This window comes from Meles meles, chromosome 9 (genome assembly GCF_922984935.1).
Source record: "Meles meles chromosome 9, mMelMel3.1 paternal haplotype, whole genome shotgun sequence".
In the NCBI taxonomy this organism is placed as follows: domain Eukaryota; kingdom Metazoa; phylum Chordata; class Mammalia; order Carnivora; family Mustelidae; genus Meles; species Meles meles.
This window is the reverse complement of record NC_060074.1, coordinates 50,842,573-50,859,723: the sequence shown is the minus strand read 5'-3', so window position 1 is coordinate 50,859,723 and position 17,151 is coordinate 50,842,573. Positions and strand designations below refer to the sequence as shown.

Below are 17,151 nucleotides of genomic sequence, written 5' to 3'. Positions count from 1 at the left end.
GTCTTTTTAACCCAGCTGCTCTGCTTGGGTGAGTTCCCCTTGTGTTGGGACAGGAAAGTGTTCCTAAGCAAAAGCTTGGGCCATCATAGGGCCTTCATACTTCCCTTCCCTCAATGATCTCAGACCTGCACTGCCTGTTATTCATTTCCTCATATATTGCTCATATATTGCCTCATATATTGTGACCTGTTTTGTACTTGTTTTTGGTAGAATAAAAAATCTGGTAGCAGATACTCTGCTGTGGTTGAAAGCAGATCAGTCATGACTTTTTATTTCCAAACATAGTAGGAGGAGAATTATAGATGTCTTATGAGCATTTTTCTTTTATATAATTAAGTTTTAAAAATTACCGGTAGAGCCTATTTCATTAAAAGTTTTTATGGGTAGACTTGAATTCTTTTTAAAGTTGTATGCTGAACATAATCCGCTGTGTAGAGGGGGTGCCTTTTTGTGCTTTATAGGTATTGATGGACTGAATATGATATTGTTAGAATTTTTGTGAAATATTTCAGTGTATTGAGGCTCTTTATATGCAGTAATCAGAACCTGGTGATGAAACGTTATGACTTACACCCACCAAACCCTGGAAATTAAGCATTTAGGCCCCAGGAGGGCTTTTTAAACTCTCCCCCTCCTCTATGCATTTGACACAGGATAATGTGAGGTATGGCCCCAACACTGGGCAGAATGACAATGCTGTACAAGAATGATTCCTTAATTATAATATTTAAAATTTTTTCCAGGAGTTTAAAATACTCCTAAGTACATAATTTAACTGTTATTTAGTTTGCTTGAAAAATGAAATCCTTTTTGGCAGGCCATTATAAAGTCTTCAGATTTTACACTTTTTTAAAAGAGTAACTGCGAATCCTGTATTTGTAGAGCATAAACTATGCTGGATAGAGCATTGAAATCAGGATTTTTCCATTTTCTATAAAAATTAAATCAAGCAAAAAATATCGCTTAGATGTTTTTCAAATTGTTGGAAGCATTTTTGGTATGTATTAAGTAGGTTTCACATTTAATTGTGTATCACAGGCTGAAATTGAAAAAATAGTCATTAAAAGTTCGGTTTTATCAGTAATAGGTTATTAGATGGTCTAAAACCAGACCCAACTCTTTGTACTCATGCATATGGTGTTCTGACAAAATTTGGTAAATGATGGTGCTGGGTTCTGAGGTCAAAGAGGAAATGATAGATTCTTAAAATTGGAACTACTGACAAATAATTAGTAAAAATATTTTTCTGTCCCTACTTCATTCCATGTGCCAAATGAAATTCCAGAGAGACTAAAGATTTACCTATAAAAAAGAAATAATACATACACAAAAGATAATATAGGTGAATATTTAATCTTCAGGTTGTTCTAAATACTGTAGCAGATGAGACAATAAAAAGGATGATAGATCTGTACAGCAAAAACAAAACCTTATCAAAAACAGGAAGAACTTTAAAGCAAAGAAAAGATGAGCCTAAAGTTGGCAAGTCATATCTAATACATGGGATTGCTCTTCAGACTCTCGATCAAAGTTACCTATGTATCACAGCACAAGAAGCCCTTTGCTTCCTTCCCTCTTGAGACATTCCCTCCCTGATTGACAACGTCTGTCTCTTGGTTGAGAGTCCCAAAGGTATTGTCATTCCTCTTCGGTAAACAAGCAGGGAACTGGAACCTCATAAAGCCCTTTAGTGCTCTTGCCTTTTGTTGCCACATGATGTTGCTAGTGAAGTTGGATCCTGTGCAGCCCGTTTGGGTGTTTGCTTAGTAAACTTGTTAGTCCAGAAGCTCTTGCTGGTCCAAAACTTTGTACAGACTTTAGTGGGACTACATGGGGCATTGTTGTGCCCAGGGTAATAGCATATGGAGGAGTAACCACCATTCATTTATTCATCAAAGCACTGTTTGCTGAGTACCTGTCTGGTCCAGATACTGGTCTGTGCACTAGAAATAATAATAGTAAACAAAACAAAAAATTCCTGCCTTCATGGAGCTTATGTTCATTCTGGGGGTTGAGGAGAGAAAGAGAGGTGGGACAGAAACATTCAGTAGACAAAGTATTTATGCTATGCAACATCTGCAGAAGGGCTTTTGCATGAAATCCTGACCTCTTTTAATTATGTTACATTTATTCTGTGGGGGCATCAATATGTATAATACCAGTAAGTATAACAGAGGGGCTGAGGGATTTAAAATCACAGTGTATTGATAACTTCACACTATCTTGTAGAGGTACTTTGTGGCTACTCTCTATATAATGGTACAGGAGGCAGTTATTAAAAAGTATTGGTATAGGTGTATATTTATGAACATAGATGTTTATGTAAGTGGAAATGCAGGTTAGCAAGTGATACATCTAGGATGATGACACGTATTGGGGAAAATTTTTCTCTACCTCTGAGGTTTCCTTCTTGAGAAGAAAATTCTGTTAGTGTTACCCTGAGTCTGCTCTGGCTCCTTTAAATCACTTCATTTTTGATGTAATGACTTACATGATTGGTAAATTTGAGAGCAGTTAGCCCTACGGATGCATTTCATTGACATATAGGAGCTAGCTAGTCTTTCCACGGCTGTTGAGTGATTTTTCATCTCCTCCTCTATCTTGTAAGCTGTGCAGGGGCTTACCTATGCTGGAGAGATCAGCTCCTGTTTAGTGCTGAAGCATGCCCACCTCGGAGGTTCACTGTCAGCAAGCCCATTTGTCTAGTACACCTACAGCTTCTATTAGTAAGAGCAGTGATATTTTATTATTTGTTTAGTTTCTCAATTTGTTCATAACTTTGACAGGGAAGGAGTTAGCAGCTTTTGGGTGCTCTCTTTGGAGGTACCTCATATATGATTCTGTTTTATTTGGTTTTATGTGTATTTTTAGTAGTTTTCCATATACATGTAGAAAAAAGTCTGGAAAGATAAGCATTATAGTTTCAAAAGAAGTTGGTAGAATTAGGAGTGGGGTTTTTTTGTTGGTACTTTGGAATTCATTTAATTTATTAGATGTATAATTAAGACAGAGTTAAGTAGTTTAAACCTGTAAAATATACAGCATAGTCTGGACTTCCATGTAGAAGAATTAGGCATCTTTGTACAAGAGAAAAAGCTGGACCTGAGTAGATGTTTCCACCTCATAGCATGGTGCTTGAGTCTAGAACTTAGGTAGGCAAAAATGTATTACTTTTCTAAAATCTCTGGCTTGTCATTTCAACACATATGTCACAATAATTGCTTTCCATCCATTAATAGTTTGAAGCAATTTGCATGATTTTTGAAAGTGAGTTCTAGCATTTAACTGAAGTTAGCTGGATTCTGTATTTCTCTTTCCTACTTGCAAAGTTTGCTAAGCCTTTTTATTTTGTGGCTTCTTTTATTATTCCTTGCTTTTAAAAAAGGAATAGCTGTAGATTTCTACCATCCTTCCTGCTTCTCAGTGTGATAGGCCTATATGAATATAATACTCAGATTTGGCCATATTTGAAATTATAAATTCATTAAAAAGGGAAAAGATTAAACAGTGTTTCTAAAGTGGTTAAAAAAAAAAAGCATTTCTTGACTTTAGAACTTTATCAAGTTAGTAGAGTAGGGACATCTGGGTGGCTCAGTCATTTAAGTGTTTGTCGTCAGCCCAGGTCATGATGCCAGAGTCCTGCAATTGAGTCCCGCATTGGACTCCCTGCTCAGCAGGTGGGGAGCCTACTTCTCCCTCTGCCTGCCAGTCCCCTGCTTGTGCTTGTTCTCACTCTCTGACAAATAAATAAAATCTTAAAAAAAAAAAAAAAGTAGAGGAAAAATGCAACATAATTCAGTCATTATAGTCTCATCATGCTTTTTAAAAATTTTACTTTTTAGTTTTTATTTCAGTTAGGAAATATTTCAGACCACAAAAACATGCAGAGAATAAAATAATCTCTAGATATTCCATGCCCAATGTAATAAAACAGAACTTTATAAATACAAGTAAGTCCCTGTATACCTCCATCCTACCTCCAGTTTGATGTTTTCTATTGTTATGCAGATATTAATATTTCTACTACCTATAAAAGTGTCATGAATATTGGGCATTTTTGAGTATTTTCAAACTTTATATGAAACATTAATATAGAGTGAGAAAGTAAAATGGAACAGCTGCTTTAGAAAACTGTTTGCCAGTTCCTAAAAAAATTAAGCATAGAATTACCACACATCTCAGCACTTTTCTTAGTTAGATATATACCAAAGAAAGAAGTGTGTACCATACAAAACTTGTACACAAATGTTCATAGCAGCATTGGATTATTCATATTAGCCAAAAAGTTAAAAAGCGAAATAAAACCAAACAACAACCAAATGTTCAGCTGGCGAATGGATAAATAAAATGAGGTATATCTACAATAATATTGCTCAGCGATAAAATTAACTGAAGTACTGATACATGCATCAGCGTGGATGAACTTGAAAACATTCTGCTAGATAAAAGAAGCTAGTCACTAAAAGCCATATATTCTATGATTCTTTTTATATGAGAAGTCCAGATTAGGTAAATTTATAGAAATGGAAAGCAGATTCATGGTTGTCTAGGGAAAGGTTTATGGGCTGTAACTGCCAGTGGGTATGGATTTCTTTTTAGAGTGATGAAATGTTCTAGAATTAGATAATGGTGGTAGTTGTACAAGTCTGTGAATATGCTAAGAAAAAAAATGAAATTGTACACTTTAAATGGGTGAATTGTATCAGGATGTGAATTATATCAGTAAAGCTATTTAGAAAGTTTATATGATTGTTATGTATTCTCCTATTAGCTTTTTAAATTCAGTATAAGCCAAATCACTGTATTTTGGGATTTATACATTTTTGTACATTTAGTTCTGTATAACTCTTTTCACATAACACTGTATGAATTTACTGTATTTTATTAATCCATTTTCCTTTTTTGCTCTTCACTCTTTAAAAGCAATGCTTTTGTGAACAGTCTAATCCATATTTCCTTATACGCTGATATATTTTTATTTATTTATTTATTTTTAAGTTCAACACAGGGTTAAACTCACAGCCCAGAGATCAGGACCTGAGCTGGTATCAAGAGTCACACTTAATTGACTGAGCCACCCAGACGTTCCAATGATGATACTATTAAGGCTTTATTCCAGATTAGAATTTGATAGCATTAGTGGTGATTTTTAATTTATTTAGTGTTATTTAACTATTTAGAACACATTTTATTGGTGTACCTTAGAATATTTAATTCATATAATAATAGTTTTACAATTTAAAGTTGAAAGTAGTAAAAGTACTCTCTGTCTTCTGAATTTCTTCATTGGTTCTTTTGTATTTAGCAAAAGAAAAGGGCTTCTGGGACGCCTGGGTGGCTCAGTTGGTTGGGCAGCTGCCTTCGGCTCAGGTCATGATCCCAGCGTCCTGGGATCGAGTCCCACATTGGGCTCCTTGCTCAGCAGGGAGCCTGCTTCTCCCTCTGCCTCTGCCTGCCACTCTGTCTGCCTGTGCTCACTCTCTCTGACAAATAAATAAATAAATTCTTAAAAAAAAAAAAAAAAGAAAAGGGCTTCTTTTTTTTTCTAATTTTTCTTTTTAAAGATTTTTATTTATTTGATAGACAGATCACAAATAGTCAGAGAGGCAGGCAGAGAGAGAGAGAGAGAGAGAGAGAGAGGAGGAAGCAGGCTCCCTGCTGAGCAGAGAGCCCGACGCAGGGCTCGATCCCAGCACCCTGAGACCATGACCTGAGCCAAAGGCAGAGGCTTTAACCCACTGAGCCACCCAGGTGCCCCAAGAAAAGGGCTTCTTAACTACTGTGCCTTTCTTGGTATTTTACTCTTTAATATGACATGTCTTAATTTTTGTGTATGCTGATATTTTATAGAAAAAGCCACAAATGAGTACAACACTACAGAAGATTGGAGTCTTATCATGGACATATGTGACAAAGTTGGAAGCACTCCTAATGGGTAAGATTCCCAGCAATGCCCAGTACATGCCTAGGAGCTTAATAACCTGTGTCTCTTTTTCTGGTGTAACTTTGAAAGGAAAATGAAATTTTACTATTTACTTTTGGGGGACAAAAGTTAAGAGATCCTGGTGGCCAGATTTATGGGACTAGCCTTATCCTGAAAGAACAAGGGAAAAAGAGTTCAGCTGAAAACCTGAGATATCTAAAGCTTTGACACAGTACGGACACATGTTAACAATGAATAGACTAGTTATTTAGGGAATTCCCCTGTGACTTAGACATGTATGGGAGCCTTTTAATAATGAATATATAAATATAATAATGTGCATAATAGGCTGAAGAAGCCCTTCAATAATGAGTAGGTAAATATAATAACATCATTATGAAAAAGTGAATATAAAAAAGTGCTTTTGGGGGAGAATGCAGCAATTAAGCTGAACTGTTTATACTTTAGAAGACTGATAAAAGCATTTAACGTTACAACCTCTCAAGGTACCTTCATACATGTTTATACTACACCTTTGAAGACTATATATCTTGTGATTTTTGTTTTTAAGATAAGAATTTGCTATCTGAACACTAACCCTGTCTTGAAGAAAAGAGAAGATAATTTATATGACAGTTTTTTGTGTTGATATTTTGGAAATTATTTGGCTCTTTTAAAAAAATTTTATTTAGATTCAATTAACTAACATATAATGTATTACTAATTAGTTTCAGAGGTAGAGGTCAGTGATTCATCTGTCTTATATAATACCCAGGGCTCATTAATCATGAGCCCTCCTCAGTGTCCATCCCCAGTTACCCCCTTCCCCTTCCCCTCAGCAACCCTTTTGTTTCCTATGATTAAGAGTCTCTTATGGTATATATCTCTGTCTGATTTTGTCTTGTTTTATTATTTCCTCTCTTCCCCTATGATCCTCTATTTTGTTTCTTAAATTCCACATATGAATGAGGTCATACGGTAATTGTCTTTCTCTGATTGATTTATTTCGCTTAGCTTAATACCCTCTAGTTCCATCCAAATCATTGCAAATGAAAAAAATTTTATTTTTTGGTGGCTGAGTAGTATTCCGTTGCATATATATACACCACATCTTCTTTATCCATTCATCTGTTGATGGACATTTGGGTTCTTTCCATAGTTTGGCTATTGTGGACATTGCTACTATAAACATTAGAGCGCAGGTGTCTCTTTGGATCACTACATTTCTGTCTTTGGGGTAAATACCAAGTAGTGCAATTGCTGAGTCGCAGGATAGCTCTACTTTCAACTTTCTGAGGAACGTCTGTATTGTTTTCCAGAGTGGCTACATCAGTTTGCATTCCCACCAGCCGTGTAAGAGAGTTCCCTTTTCTCCACATCCTTGCCAACATCTGTTGTTTCCTGACTTGTTAATTTTAGCGATTCTGACTGTTGTAAGGTGTTATCTTATTGTGGTTTTGATTTGTCGTTCCCTCACGCCGAGTGATGTTGAACATTTTTTCATGTGTCTGTTGGCTGTTTGTATGTCTTCTTTGGAGTAATGTTTGTTCATGTCTTCTGCCCATTTCTGGATTTTTTTGTTTTTTGGGTATTGAGTTTGATAAGTTCTTTATAGATTTTGGGTATTAGCCCTCTATCTGTTAAGACATTTGGAAATATCTTCTCCCATTCAGTAGGCTGCCTTTTAGTTTTGTTGACTGTTTCCTTGCTCTGCAAAAGCTTTTTATCTTGATGAGGTCCCCAATTGTTCATTTTTGCCTTTGTTTCCCTTGCCTCCACCAATGTGTCTATCAAGAAGTTGCTGCCTCTGAGGTCAAAGAGGTCGCTGCCTGTGTTCTCTCTCTCTCTTTTTAAAGATTTTATTTATTTATTTGACAGACAGAGAGCACAAGTAGGCAGAGAGAGAGGGGGAAACAGGCTCCCCACCGAGCAGAGACCTTGATGTGGGGCTCAATCTCAGGACCCCGGGATCATGACCTGAGACGAAGGCAGAGGCTTTAACCCACTGAGCCACCCAGGCGCCCCGCCTGTGTTCTCTTTTAAGGGAAATTATTTGGCTCTTGATTTTGGAATATACAGCCTTTGCAACAAGCACCTCCTTTTTTTTTTTTTTTTTTTTTTTTTTTTTTTTAAGCGTTCCATAGTTCTATGAACAAAATATGTGGAATCATTTTACAGATGTATTCCTTTAATGAAGTGAAGTTTGCAGGATTTTGTCCTTAAGTTTAAAGTTATTTCGTAACAGAATGCCTTATACTTTTAGTGTTTAAGTTGAAATTCTGAATAAATACTTAATATTCTTCGTTTTTTTTTCCCTTAGAGCAAAAGATTGCTTAAAAGCTATAATGAAGAGAGTAAATCATAAGGTTCCTCATGTTGCTCTGCAGGCATTAACTGTAAGTAAAATTCATGTTAGTATTTGACCCAAATTTTAAATGTGTATTTATTTTAGTAAGTTAAGTAAGATAATATCTCAACATTTGTATATTGATTTTTATTTTAATTAATAGCTTCTTGGGGCTTGTGTGGCAAACTGTGGAAAGATATTTCATTTAGAAGTATGTTCCCGTGATTTTGCAACAGAAGTACGTGCTGTGATAAAAAATAAGGTAAATTTTAAAAAGAGAAGAAATTTAAGTCATTAAAAAGTACATATACTGTCTGTCATTTTAATCATTTTAACTATATATAGCATTAATGAAGTTGTATTATGAATGAAATCACTTTTAGCTAAGTTTGAAATGAAATAAATTTCCTGTTCTAAAATTTTGGTATTTTCATTCGTAGCACCAAAAACTGTTTTCCTTCGCAAAGTATATATACCAGTGATAATAGCTAATCTTAATTTAGAGTTAGTAAGCAGTCACTGCTTTTAGAATTTTACATATACCATCTTGTTTATGCTCTTAATAACCCTTAGAAGTTAGATTCTCTTACCATTCCTGTTTTATAAATGCAGAAGCTGAGACTTAGAGAGAAGTTCAGTAACTTATCCCAGGTCATGCAGCTAGTAAATGGCATAGCTAAAGTTCAGATCCAGATTTCTTGAACTTCAGAGTCCAAACCAACTACTATCCTGTACTAATTCACACTAGGGATGTCAAGGAAAGAGGACATTTATTTTAGAGCTGGGTTGAGGGGAGGTCTTCACAATAGAGTTTCTGGTGCTGATTTCTTTTTTTTTTTTTTTTTTAAGATTTTATTTATTTAGACAGACAGAGATCACAAGTAGACAGAGAGGCAAGCAGAGAGAGAGGAAGGGAAGCAGGCTCCCCGTTGAGCAGAGAGTCCGACGCGGGGCTCGACCAGGACCCTGAGATGACCTGAGGCGAAGGCAGAGGCTTTAACCCACTGAGCCACCCAGGCGCCCCTCTGGTGCTGATTTCTTTGGGACAGAAACTCTGAAGCTTCTCTTGCTATTAGTGGCAAAAATCCAGAAATTTTAGTTTAGTTGATATAAAAAGCTTAACCTAATATTGAGCATATTTTAAAAAAATAGAAGAAATAACTTCTGAGTATAAAAGATGGTCATTGTAGTGAAATTTAGAAATTGATGTTTAAAAGGGTAATTTTGTAAGAAATAACTCCATCTTAAAATAAAAATAGATATTTATGAAGCATTCATCTAGGCTAGGGATTGCTGGACTTCAGTTGGTGCTTATATAATTAAAGAGAATTTTGGTGGTGGTAATCTGTTAAATAATTCAAGTACTTACTTTAACCATTACCTTAACCACGCTTTTATTTCTTTCTTTGCATTGCCTTTAAAAGGCTCATCCTAAAGTATGTGAAAAACTGAAATCTTTGATGGTAGAGTGGTCAGAAGAATTTCAGAAGGATCCTCAGTTTAGTCTAATATCTGCAACTATTAAATCTATGAAAGAAGAAGGAATTACTTTTCCTCCAGCAGGTTTTCAGGTAAGAGATTTATTTAGATCCATGATTGACCTTACACTATTTTGAAGGTATATATTTTATATAAAAGCTAGGCAAGGTCTGTCTTAATCATCCTTTCCCACCTCTACTCTCCAGGTGCCTATCTGAGATAGTGCTTTACATTTAATAAGTGTTCTAATTGTTGAGTGAATGTCTTCTATATATCAGAACTTTGAGTAGTGAATCAGCCATAAATAATCTGTTTAATGCTGCTCTAAGTCTAGAGTCATGCAAAAGTCATAGGTGTATGAGGGAACCCTTACGTTTAAGAAATTTATAGTAAATTTGGAGGGTAGCTATATACATGTGAAAAATAAATTGTAAGTGACGCATACAGATGAGGGAGGGGTAACAAAGACTAGATGCGAGAAGAGAGAGGTTAATAGAGACTGGGATGGTGAAGAGGTAGAATTTTTAGACTGGAATGTATTTCAGTAGATGGGAGGAAAGTACTTAAAGGAAAGGGAAGGAATGATGTGGACAAATTCATGGAATTGAGAAAGCTCAAGACCTGTTTGTTGAAGAGTGAACAGTTCGCATACAGATGAGTGGAACTATAAGACTTGAAATTTATTTTAGGAGATAGGGAAAAGCTTTAGTAGGACAGGGGTGTAGGTAGGGATAATGAGTCACAGAGTGGGCTATTTAAGTATGAGAGAAGAACACTATCTTGAGTTTGCTTCAGTGCCTCTTGCCTTCCACTTAATATTAGGATATGGGCTAGGGAAAGAAACTAAGAGGAGGAGCACTGTATATTTTATTTTAATTTAGACTGTAGACTAAACAGAATCTTTAGAGTTGACCAGAACTAAGGATTCAAGGGGACATTTGGGGACAAAAATCTTACAAGTTATGAAAGCAAGCATTTTTCTGCTCTGTCTTCTGCATGTCAAAAACCTATGTCTAAAGAACTGGTTGATGGTTCAGAATCCTGGACATATCTCTCTTCTGTGCCTTTATTTATTTATTTTTAAAAATATTTTATTTATTTGAGAGAGAGAGAGCGAACACAGGAGTTGGGGGAGATGGAAAAGCAGACTTCCCACTGAGCAGGGAGCCCAACGCAGGGCTTGATCCCAGGAGCCTGGGATCATGACCTGAGTGGAAGGCAGACGCTTAACCGACTGAGGCACCCAGGTGCCCCTCTCCATACCTTTAAATTTAAGTGTTACCTTCCTAAGTCCTCTGCTGTGCACAGAGAAGCACCATGGCTCAAGTACAATGAGTATTAAATAACAGCTTAACATGTATTCCTAGAACTGCACCTGTCGTCTCTGTCCACCGTCTCTCTTCAGTAATTATCATGGCTTCTTGCTGCTGCTTTTCGTGGAGCTTGATGCCCCTCCCTGAATAAGAGACCTTGGGCAGTTGAGATCAGGGAAGTACAGTCAGGAGAGATTCATATTTAAGTACTTTCTCTATGCCATGTTCTGTGTTAGATATTAAGATGGAGGCCAAATGTAAGCCAGTCCATGCCTTTTGTGAGTTTATAGTGTTTTCTTGAGAACTCCGATGTTTTATTTTAGTATTTGAAAACTGCTGCTTAAAATTTTTACAAAGAACTTCACTTTCAAAAGAAACTCGTCAGTTTTTTTAAAATTAACATGTGCGAGTAATTATAGAGCTTGTGTTTTCTTCGAAACGGTGGCTGTGTTCATTTTACTCATACATTACAGACGGTCTCAGCTGCTGCCAAGAATGGTACATCATCGAACAAAAACAAAGAAGATGAAGACATAGCTAAAGGTAAATGCTCAAGCATGTATAATTTAGTGTTGCTTAAAACATCCTTGCTAGAACAATTTATTTAAATGTAAATTATAATCAAACTGGGTATACTTTTAGTATTTTACCTCAAATCTAGTAGGGTCTGAAAAGTAAGGAAAACAGTCAGTATGATAAAAGATTGATTTAATTCATAATCTCTGTCAGTAATATGTATTTAATGTCCTACCTTTGGAGAGATTTCATTTCACCTTTTCTTTAATGCCAAAGTTATGAGTCAAGCACAGAAATATGTTCACGGCTTGTCCTATATGGAAAGCTACCCATATTATAATGTCACAATCTGTTTGCTACAAAAATAATAGCTGCTGTATATGACAGACTGTGATAATATGGAATGAGCAAAAACTTTATTTTAAAAAATGTCATGATTTTCTGCCCTGTCCTCCCACATTCCAAGAAAGTTAACTATTTAGAATTTAATTGGACAAATAAAATATTAACTTCATTTATTCTTATTAAGTATTACATTATTAAACATTTCTTTTTAAACTTTAAAAAATCAGAATTAATTCTGGCTCTCTTGTTTTTTACATTTCCATTTTTCAAATTAGCTATTGAATTATCATTGCAAGAGCAGAAGCAGCAGCATGCAGAAACAAAATCCTTATATCCCTCTGCAGAAATTCAGTTAAATAATAAAGTTGCAAGGAAAGTGAGAGCTTTATATGATTTTGAAGCTGTTGAGGACAATGAACTCACCTTTAAACATGGTGAAATTATTATTGTTTTGGATGACAGGTAAGTTTTATATCTTTATTTCTGGAATATTTTGAAGTTATTAAGTATAATATTCTTTAGAATCCTGGATATTCAGATCTTTGGTGTATCTAAATCATAATAGAGCCTTTTCATACCTTATTTTTTTTCTAAAATAGAAGTTAGACTAGGTAATATGAATTCCTTACTGTTTTATATCTTAGATAAAAGATGTATTAAATAATGTTGTTGCTTATCACAGTTTTGAAGCATAAATATTCAGTCATCTGAATCACTTTACGTTGAGAGTTGTGTATATCAAAATTACTGGCAAAGAAAACAACCTTTAGGAAGAAATACACCCATATTACCCCCCCTTTTTTTTTCTTAAGAGCGGGAGAGAGGAAGGGGCAGAGGGAAGAGAGAGTGTGAGAATCTCAAGCAAACTCCATGCCCAGCTCAAAGCCTGACACCGGGCTTGAGCACAACCTGGGGGATCATGACATGAGCTGAAACCAAGAGCTGGGTGCTTAACCTGACTGAGCCACCCAGGTGCCCTAGCTATATTATCTGATAAAAGCAACCAAAAGCTATGCTCAGTTCTTCCCCAATTCTTAATGCTACTATACTCTCCCTCACAATTTCTCTATCATTTAAAGTTAGAGTAAAGAATGGATCTATTTTACATCTGAAGCTAATATAATATTGTATGTCAACTACACTTCAACTTTTAAAAAAAGGATAGATCTGTCTCTATTGGGCCTAATTCTGTTTTTTACTTTGCTTTTAAAAGAAGTTGCTGAAATTTAGCAAGGGTGATACCTAACAGCCTGTTTGGTGTCTGTTATAAATAACTTAGTAAGGATAAATTAGTCTAGTGCATTTTTAAATGAGAAGATATACAAAATGGTTTTACTTTCCCCAGTAAATAGTTATTGAGAATATGTTATGTAATAGGCTCTATTTATATAAAAATTGAATGAGGACACAGTTCTGTCTTATAAAATCTAGACTAATGGGAGTTAAAATTTCTATAGATATTTGTATGAAATGCAGATTGCGAATGCCATGAAAGAGGTAATGTTGAGGTCCAGAAGAGACCAGCTTTGTACCAGGTACAAACATCTGGGAAAGAAGTCTTAACCAGAGGGTTCATTTCAGGTGAACGTTGGTTTTGATAGGATAGGAAAAATTTTGCAAGAAATCAAGAATAGGAAAAAGAAGGTCTCGTAGGCAGTCAAGAAAGTAATCATTTTTCTTCTTTAAATGTTTTTTTTTTTTTTTAAATAATCATTTGGAGTGATCCCTGAATGAAAGTAAATAAATATTAAGGTGCAGAAGTAGTGTGGGCTCTGAACACAGTCTGAAAGGTCAGGCTTCTTAGTGTGTGTGTTTTAGTTAGAATATTTACAAAAGAACTTAGATTTATACTTCAGGTACTACTATATAACTAGAAATTAAATTTGTAAAATAAATAGACACTAAACTAAATACGAGTGGTTTTTGCTCTAAGATTCAAATTTTGAGTGTTTTATTTAGTGAGAAAATATTCTAAAATAAATTGCTGTTTGGGGCATCTGGGTGGTGCAGTTGGTTGAGCATCCGATTCTTGATTTCAGCTTAGGTTGTGATCTCAGGGTCATGAGGTCCAGTCCAAAGTCAGGCTTTGTGCTCCGTCGGAGTCTGCTGCAGGTTCTCTCTTCCTCTCCCTCTGCCCCTCCCACTCATGTGCATGCTTGTTCTCTCTCGCGCATACACTCTGTCTCTTTGAAATAAGTAAGTCTTTAAAAAAAATTGCTACTTACAAGGTAGAGTACTGAGTAATGACACAGGTACTTTATCACTTATCTTCAGCAGGCCTGTACTACCCTGTGTCGTGATAACTCAGTTCTCTTTTTCTTTTGTGCCTGTTGTGAGTCTTTCATACAGGACGTATCCCTTGACATCACTGGATGTTCACGTGGCCTTACACTCTTATTGCAGTCTAGGTTTGCAGTGAGGGAAGGGTTATGTTGCTGGGTTGCATGTGTCTTTTCACACATGTTGAAGCACAAAGTCATTGAACAACTTAGACTCCTATAAAACTATTTTCAGTTGAGACTTAACACTGCAAAAGAGAACCTCTTTCTTTATAACTTCTAAGAGAATTCAACATGAATATGCTAGAATATGTAGGTTGATTGCTGTCATTTTAATGATAGAATACGCCAATCTTAAAGATGCTATAGACATGGTTATTAACACCTGTAGGTTAAATGTTGTCATTCTGGGTGGTGGATTGTCACTGGCAAGATTTTTAAGCACAAATGCAAACTGGGATCCTACCGTTAAATGGTAGTCTTCGGTTAAAAGGAGGTTCGTCTCGATGATCCTATTCATTGTTTTTGTATTGCTGTGGAAATGAAAGAACAAATTAAAATTTTCGTATATAGAACAAAGTCCCTTGAAGATACATCATTCTTGGACTTCAGCTTAAGAAACAGAGCTGATAGAAGAGGGACACATCTCTTATTTACAGAAGATACCAAAAAAAATCTTTTCACTTTCTACATTGTTAGCTTTATCTCACCACTTCTTGTTTGTGCTTTATGTGCTTTTCCAAATAATCAAGTAGGATTGGTTGCCTAAATTAAAAAATAGGTATTTTAAGGAAATGACCCCCCCCACAAGATTACCAAGATTTCCACATTTACTATTTGTATGTTTGTGGTTTTTTCACATGATTATCATACCTGTAAAAAAAGCATCAGTTATCTTTAGCCATTGTTATTATAAAAGTCAGCAAAGGGGCGCCTTGGTGACTCAGTCAGTTAAGCATACAGTTCATGATTTCGGCTCAGGTCATGATCTCATGGGTCATGGTATTGAGTCCCATGTCAGGTTCCACACTTAGTGGAGAGTCTACCTGGGATTCTCCCTCTCTCTCTTTCTCTCTTAGATAAATAAATCTTAAATAAAAACAAAAGTCAGCAAATACGCTGTTTTATTTGAGAAGTTAGTGGCCTAAAGGGGAGACTCGGGTTTTCATTTATTTTGAGACCTGAAATGAGCCTGGATAACTTTGTTTCTTTTTAGTGTGCAAAGTTTTCTGTTTATATTTTTATTTTCTTGTTTTTTTATGATGGCAACAGGGCAGATGTCATTTATATTTCCAAAGCCCTAGGGGCGCCTGGGTGGCTTAATGGGTTAAAGCCTCTGCCTTTGGCTCAGGTCATGATCCCGGAGTCCTGGGATCGAGCCCCGCATCAGGCTTTCTGCTTGGCAGGGAGCCTGCTTCCCTTCCTCTCTCTCTGCCTGCCTCTCTGCCAACTTGTGATCTCTGTCTGTCAAATAAATAAATAAAATCTTAAAAAAAAAAAAAAAAGCTTTATATTTCCAAAGCCCTAATTTCCTTTTCTTCCTGGCAAATGCCTGTTTAATCCAAAACCCATGTAGATTTCACGTCTTCTGAGAGAAGCCTTTACTCTCTGTTATTAGTTTCCAGTAGTCAGGAGTTCTTTCTCTGTGCTGCTGTAGCTCCCTAAACATAATTGCTCATACTGTACTGTAATCACATCTCTACATATGTCTCTCCTGCTACATGATTCTGAAGAGGGTCAGCACTTCCTTGGGTGGGTGGAAGGGGGAAGGAGAAAACAAATCCCAGAAGGTAAAGCAAAGTAACATGTTCTTAGTAGCAGGAGGGTTGAAAAATACTGCACTAGATTTTCATTCTTGAAGGCAGAAACTGTCTCCATTAGCTTTGTAACTTTAGTGCTTAACCTGATGTTACTTGTCCGTCTTTGGTAGGTTTTCATAAGTGTTTGGTATATAATCGATTAATTGATAGTAAAGTTTCTGTCTTTATCGCTTTTCACTCAGCTGTGATTTTTTTTCTTAATATAAAAAGCTCTAAGTATAAATGCTGCATATAATTATCAAACAATTTATGTAAAACTATAGTGCTGAATTACTTGATTTAGAAATTTAAAATTGAACCATATTTTGTGTCATTAACATTCCAAAGAATGAATAGATTGTCAGTGGAGGGAACGTAGAGCTGAATTAGGGCAAGGAAGGAGTCGTCATGCTTTAACACGGCATTTGGTTGTTTTGCCTACTTTTATGCTTCATTAGGGAGTTCATAGTAGTGGTTGGGAGGGAAATGATCCTACATTAGTAGGACCACTAGAGAAGGCTACACATAAAATTACTGATAGGTTCAAATAAAATCCACATGTCCATTTCACAGGTTTGGCTTTTCTGGTTTTATATAAAATTTCCTCTGAGTTCAGCTGTCCTTTTTAAAATGGGATGATTAATTTAAAAAGCATATAAGAGAATTCCTCATTTTATATAGACATCAGCAGACATGATAGATATGTATTAGACATCTATATATTAGAATTGTCAGTACATCAATTATTTTCGGTTTTAAGAATTTGGGTGATATATAGCTCACATCTTTGTGGTACTTTTTAAATGAAATGGTGTTTCAGAGTCCTAGGAGTTAATTCATCCTCAAGTTCCATTTTTAGGAATGTCTACCCAGTAAGTCAAAGTTTTGGAAAGGAATAGACAAAATTATCATTTCTACATTCCATGATTGTCCATATAGAAAGTTCAAGGAAATCAGTGGACAAATTATTAAAATTGGTAAGAGTTCCTCAGGGTTGGGGCGCCTGGGTGGCTCAGTGGGTTAAAGCCTCTGCCTTCAGCTCAGGTCGTGATCCCAGGGTCCTGGGATCGAGCCTCACATCGGGCTCTCTGCTCAGCAGGGAGCCTGCTTCCTTCTCTCTCTCTCTCTCTCTGCCTGCCTCTCTGCCTAC

The 17,151-nt window shown here is 36.0% G+C and overlaps 1 protein-coding gene across 3 annotated transcripts in view; it reads left to right on the top strand.

The window, feature by feature from the left end:
• STAM2 (signal transducing adaptor molecule 2) overlaps window positions 1-17,151 on the top strand; it is a 51,003-nt gene that overhangs the window by 14,244 nt on the left and 19,608 nt on the right. For 2 of the 3 annotated variants that reach the window (XM_046019288.1, XM_046019287.1), the window contains exons 2-7: window positions 5,851-5,935; window positions 8,244-8,319; window positions 8,434-8,532; window positions 9,695-9,841; window positions 11,536-11,605; window positions 12,199-12,385. In XM_046019288.1, coding sequence (XP_045875244.1) covers window positions 5,851-5,935; window positions 8,244-8,319; window positions 8,434-8,532; window positions 9,695-9,841; window positions 11,536-11,605; window positions 12,199-12,385 — 664 coding nt within the window. The remainder of the gene's footprint in view (window positions 1-5,850; window positions 5,936-8,243; window positions 8,320-8,433; window positions 8,533-9,694; window positions 9,842-11,535; window positions 11,606-12,198; window positions 12,386-17,151) is intronic. The other variant, XM_046019289.1, reaches the window with a different exon arrangement.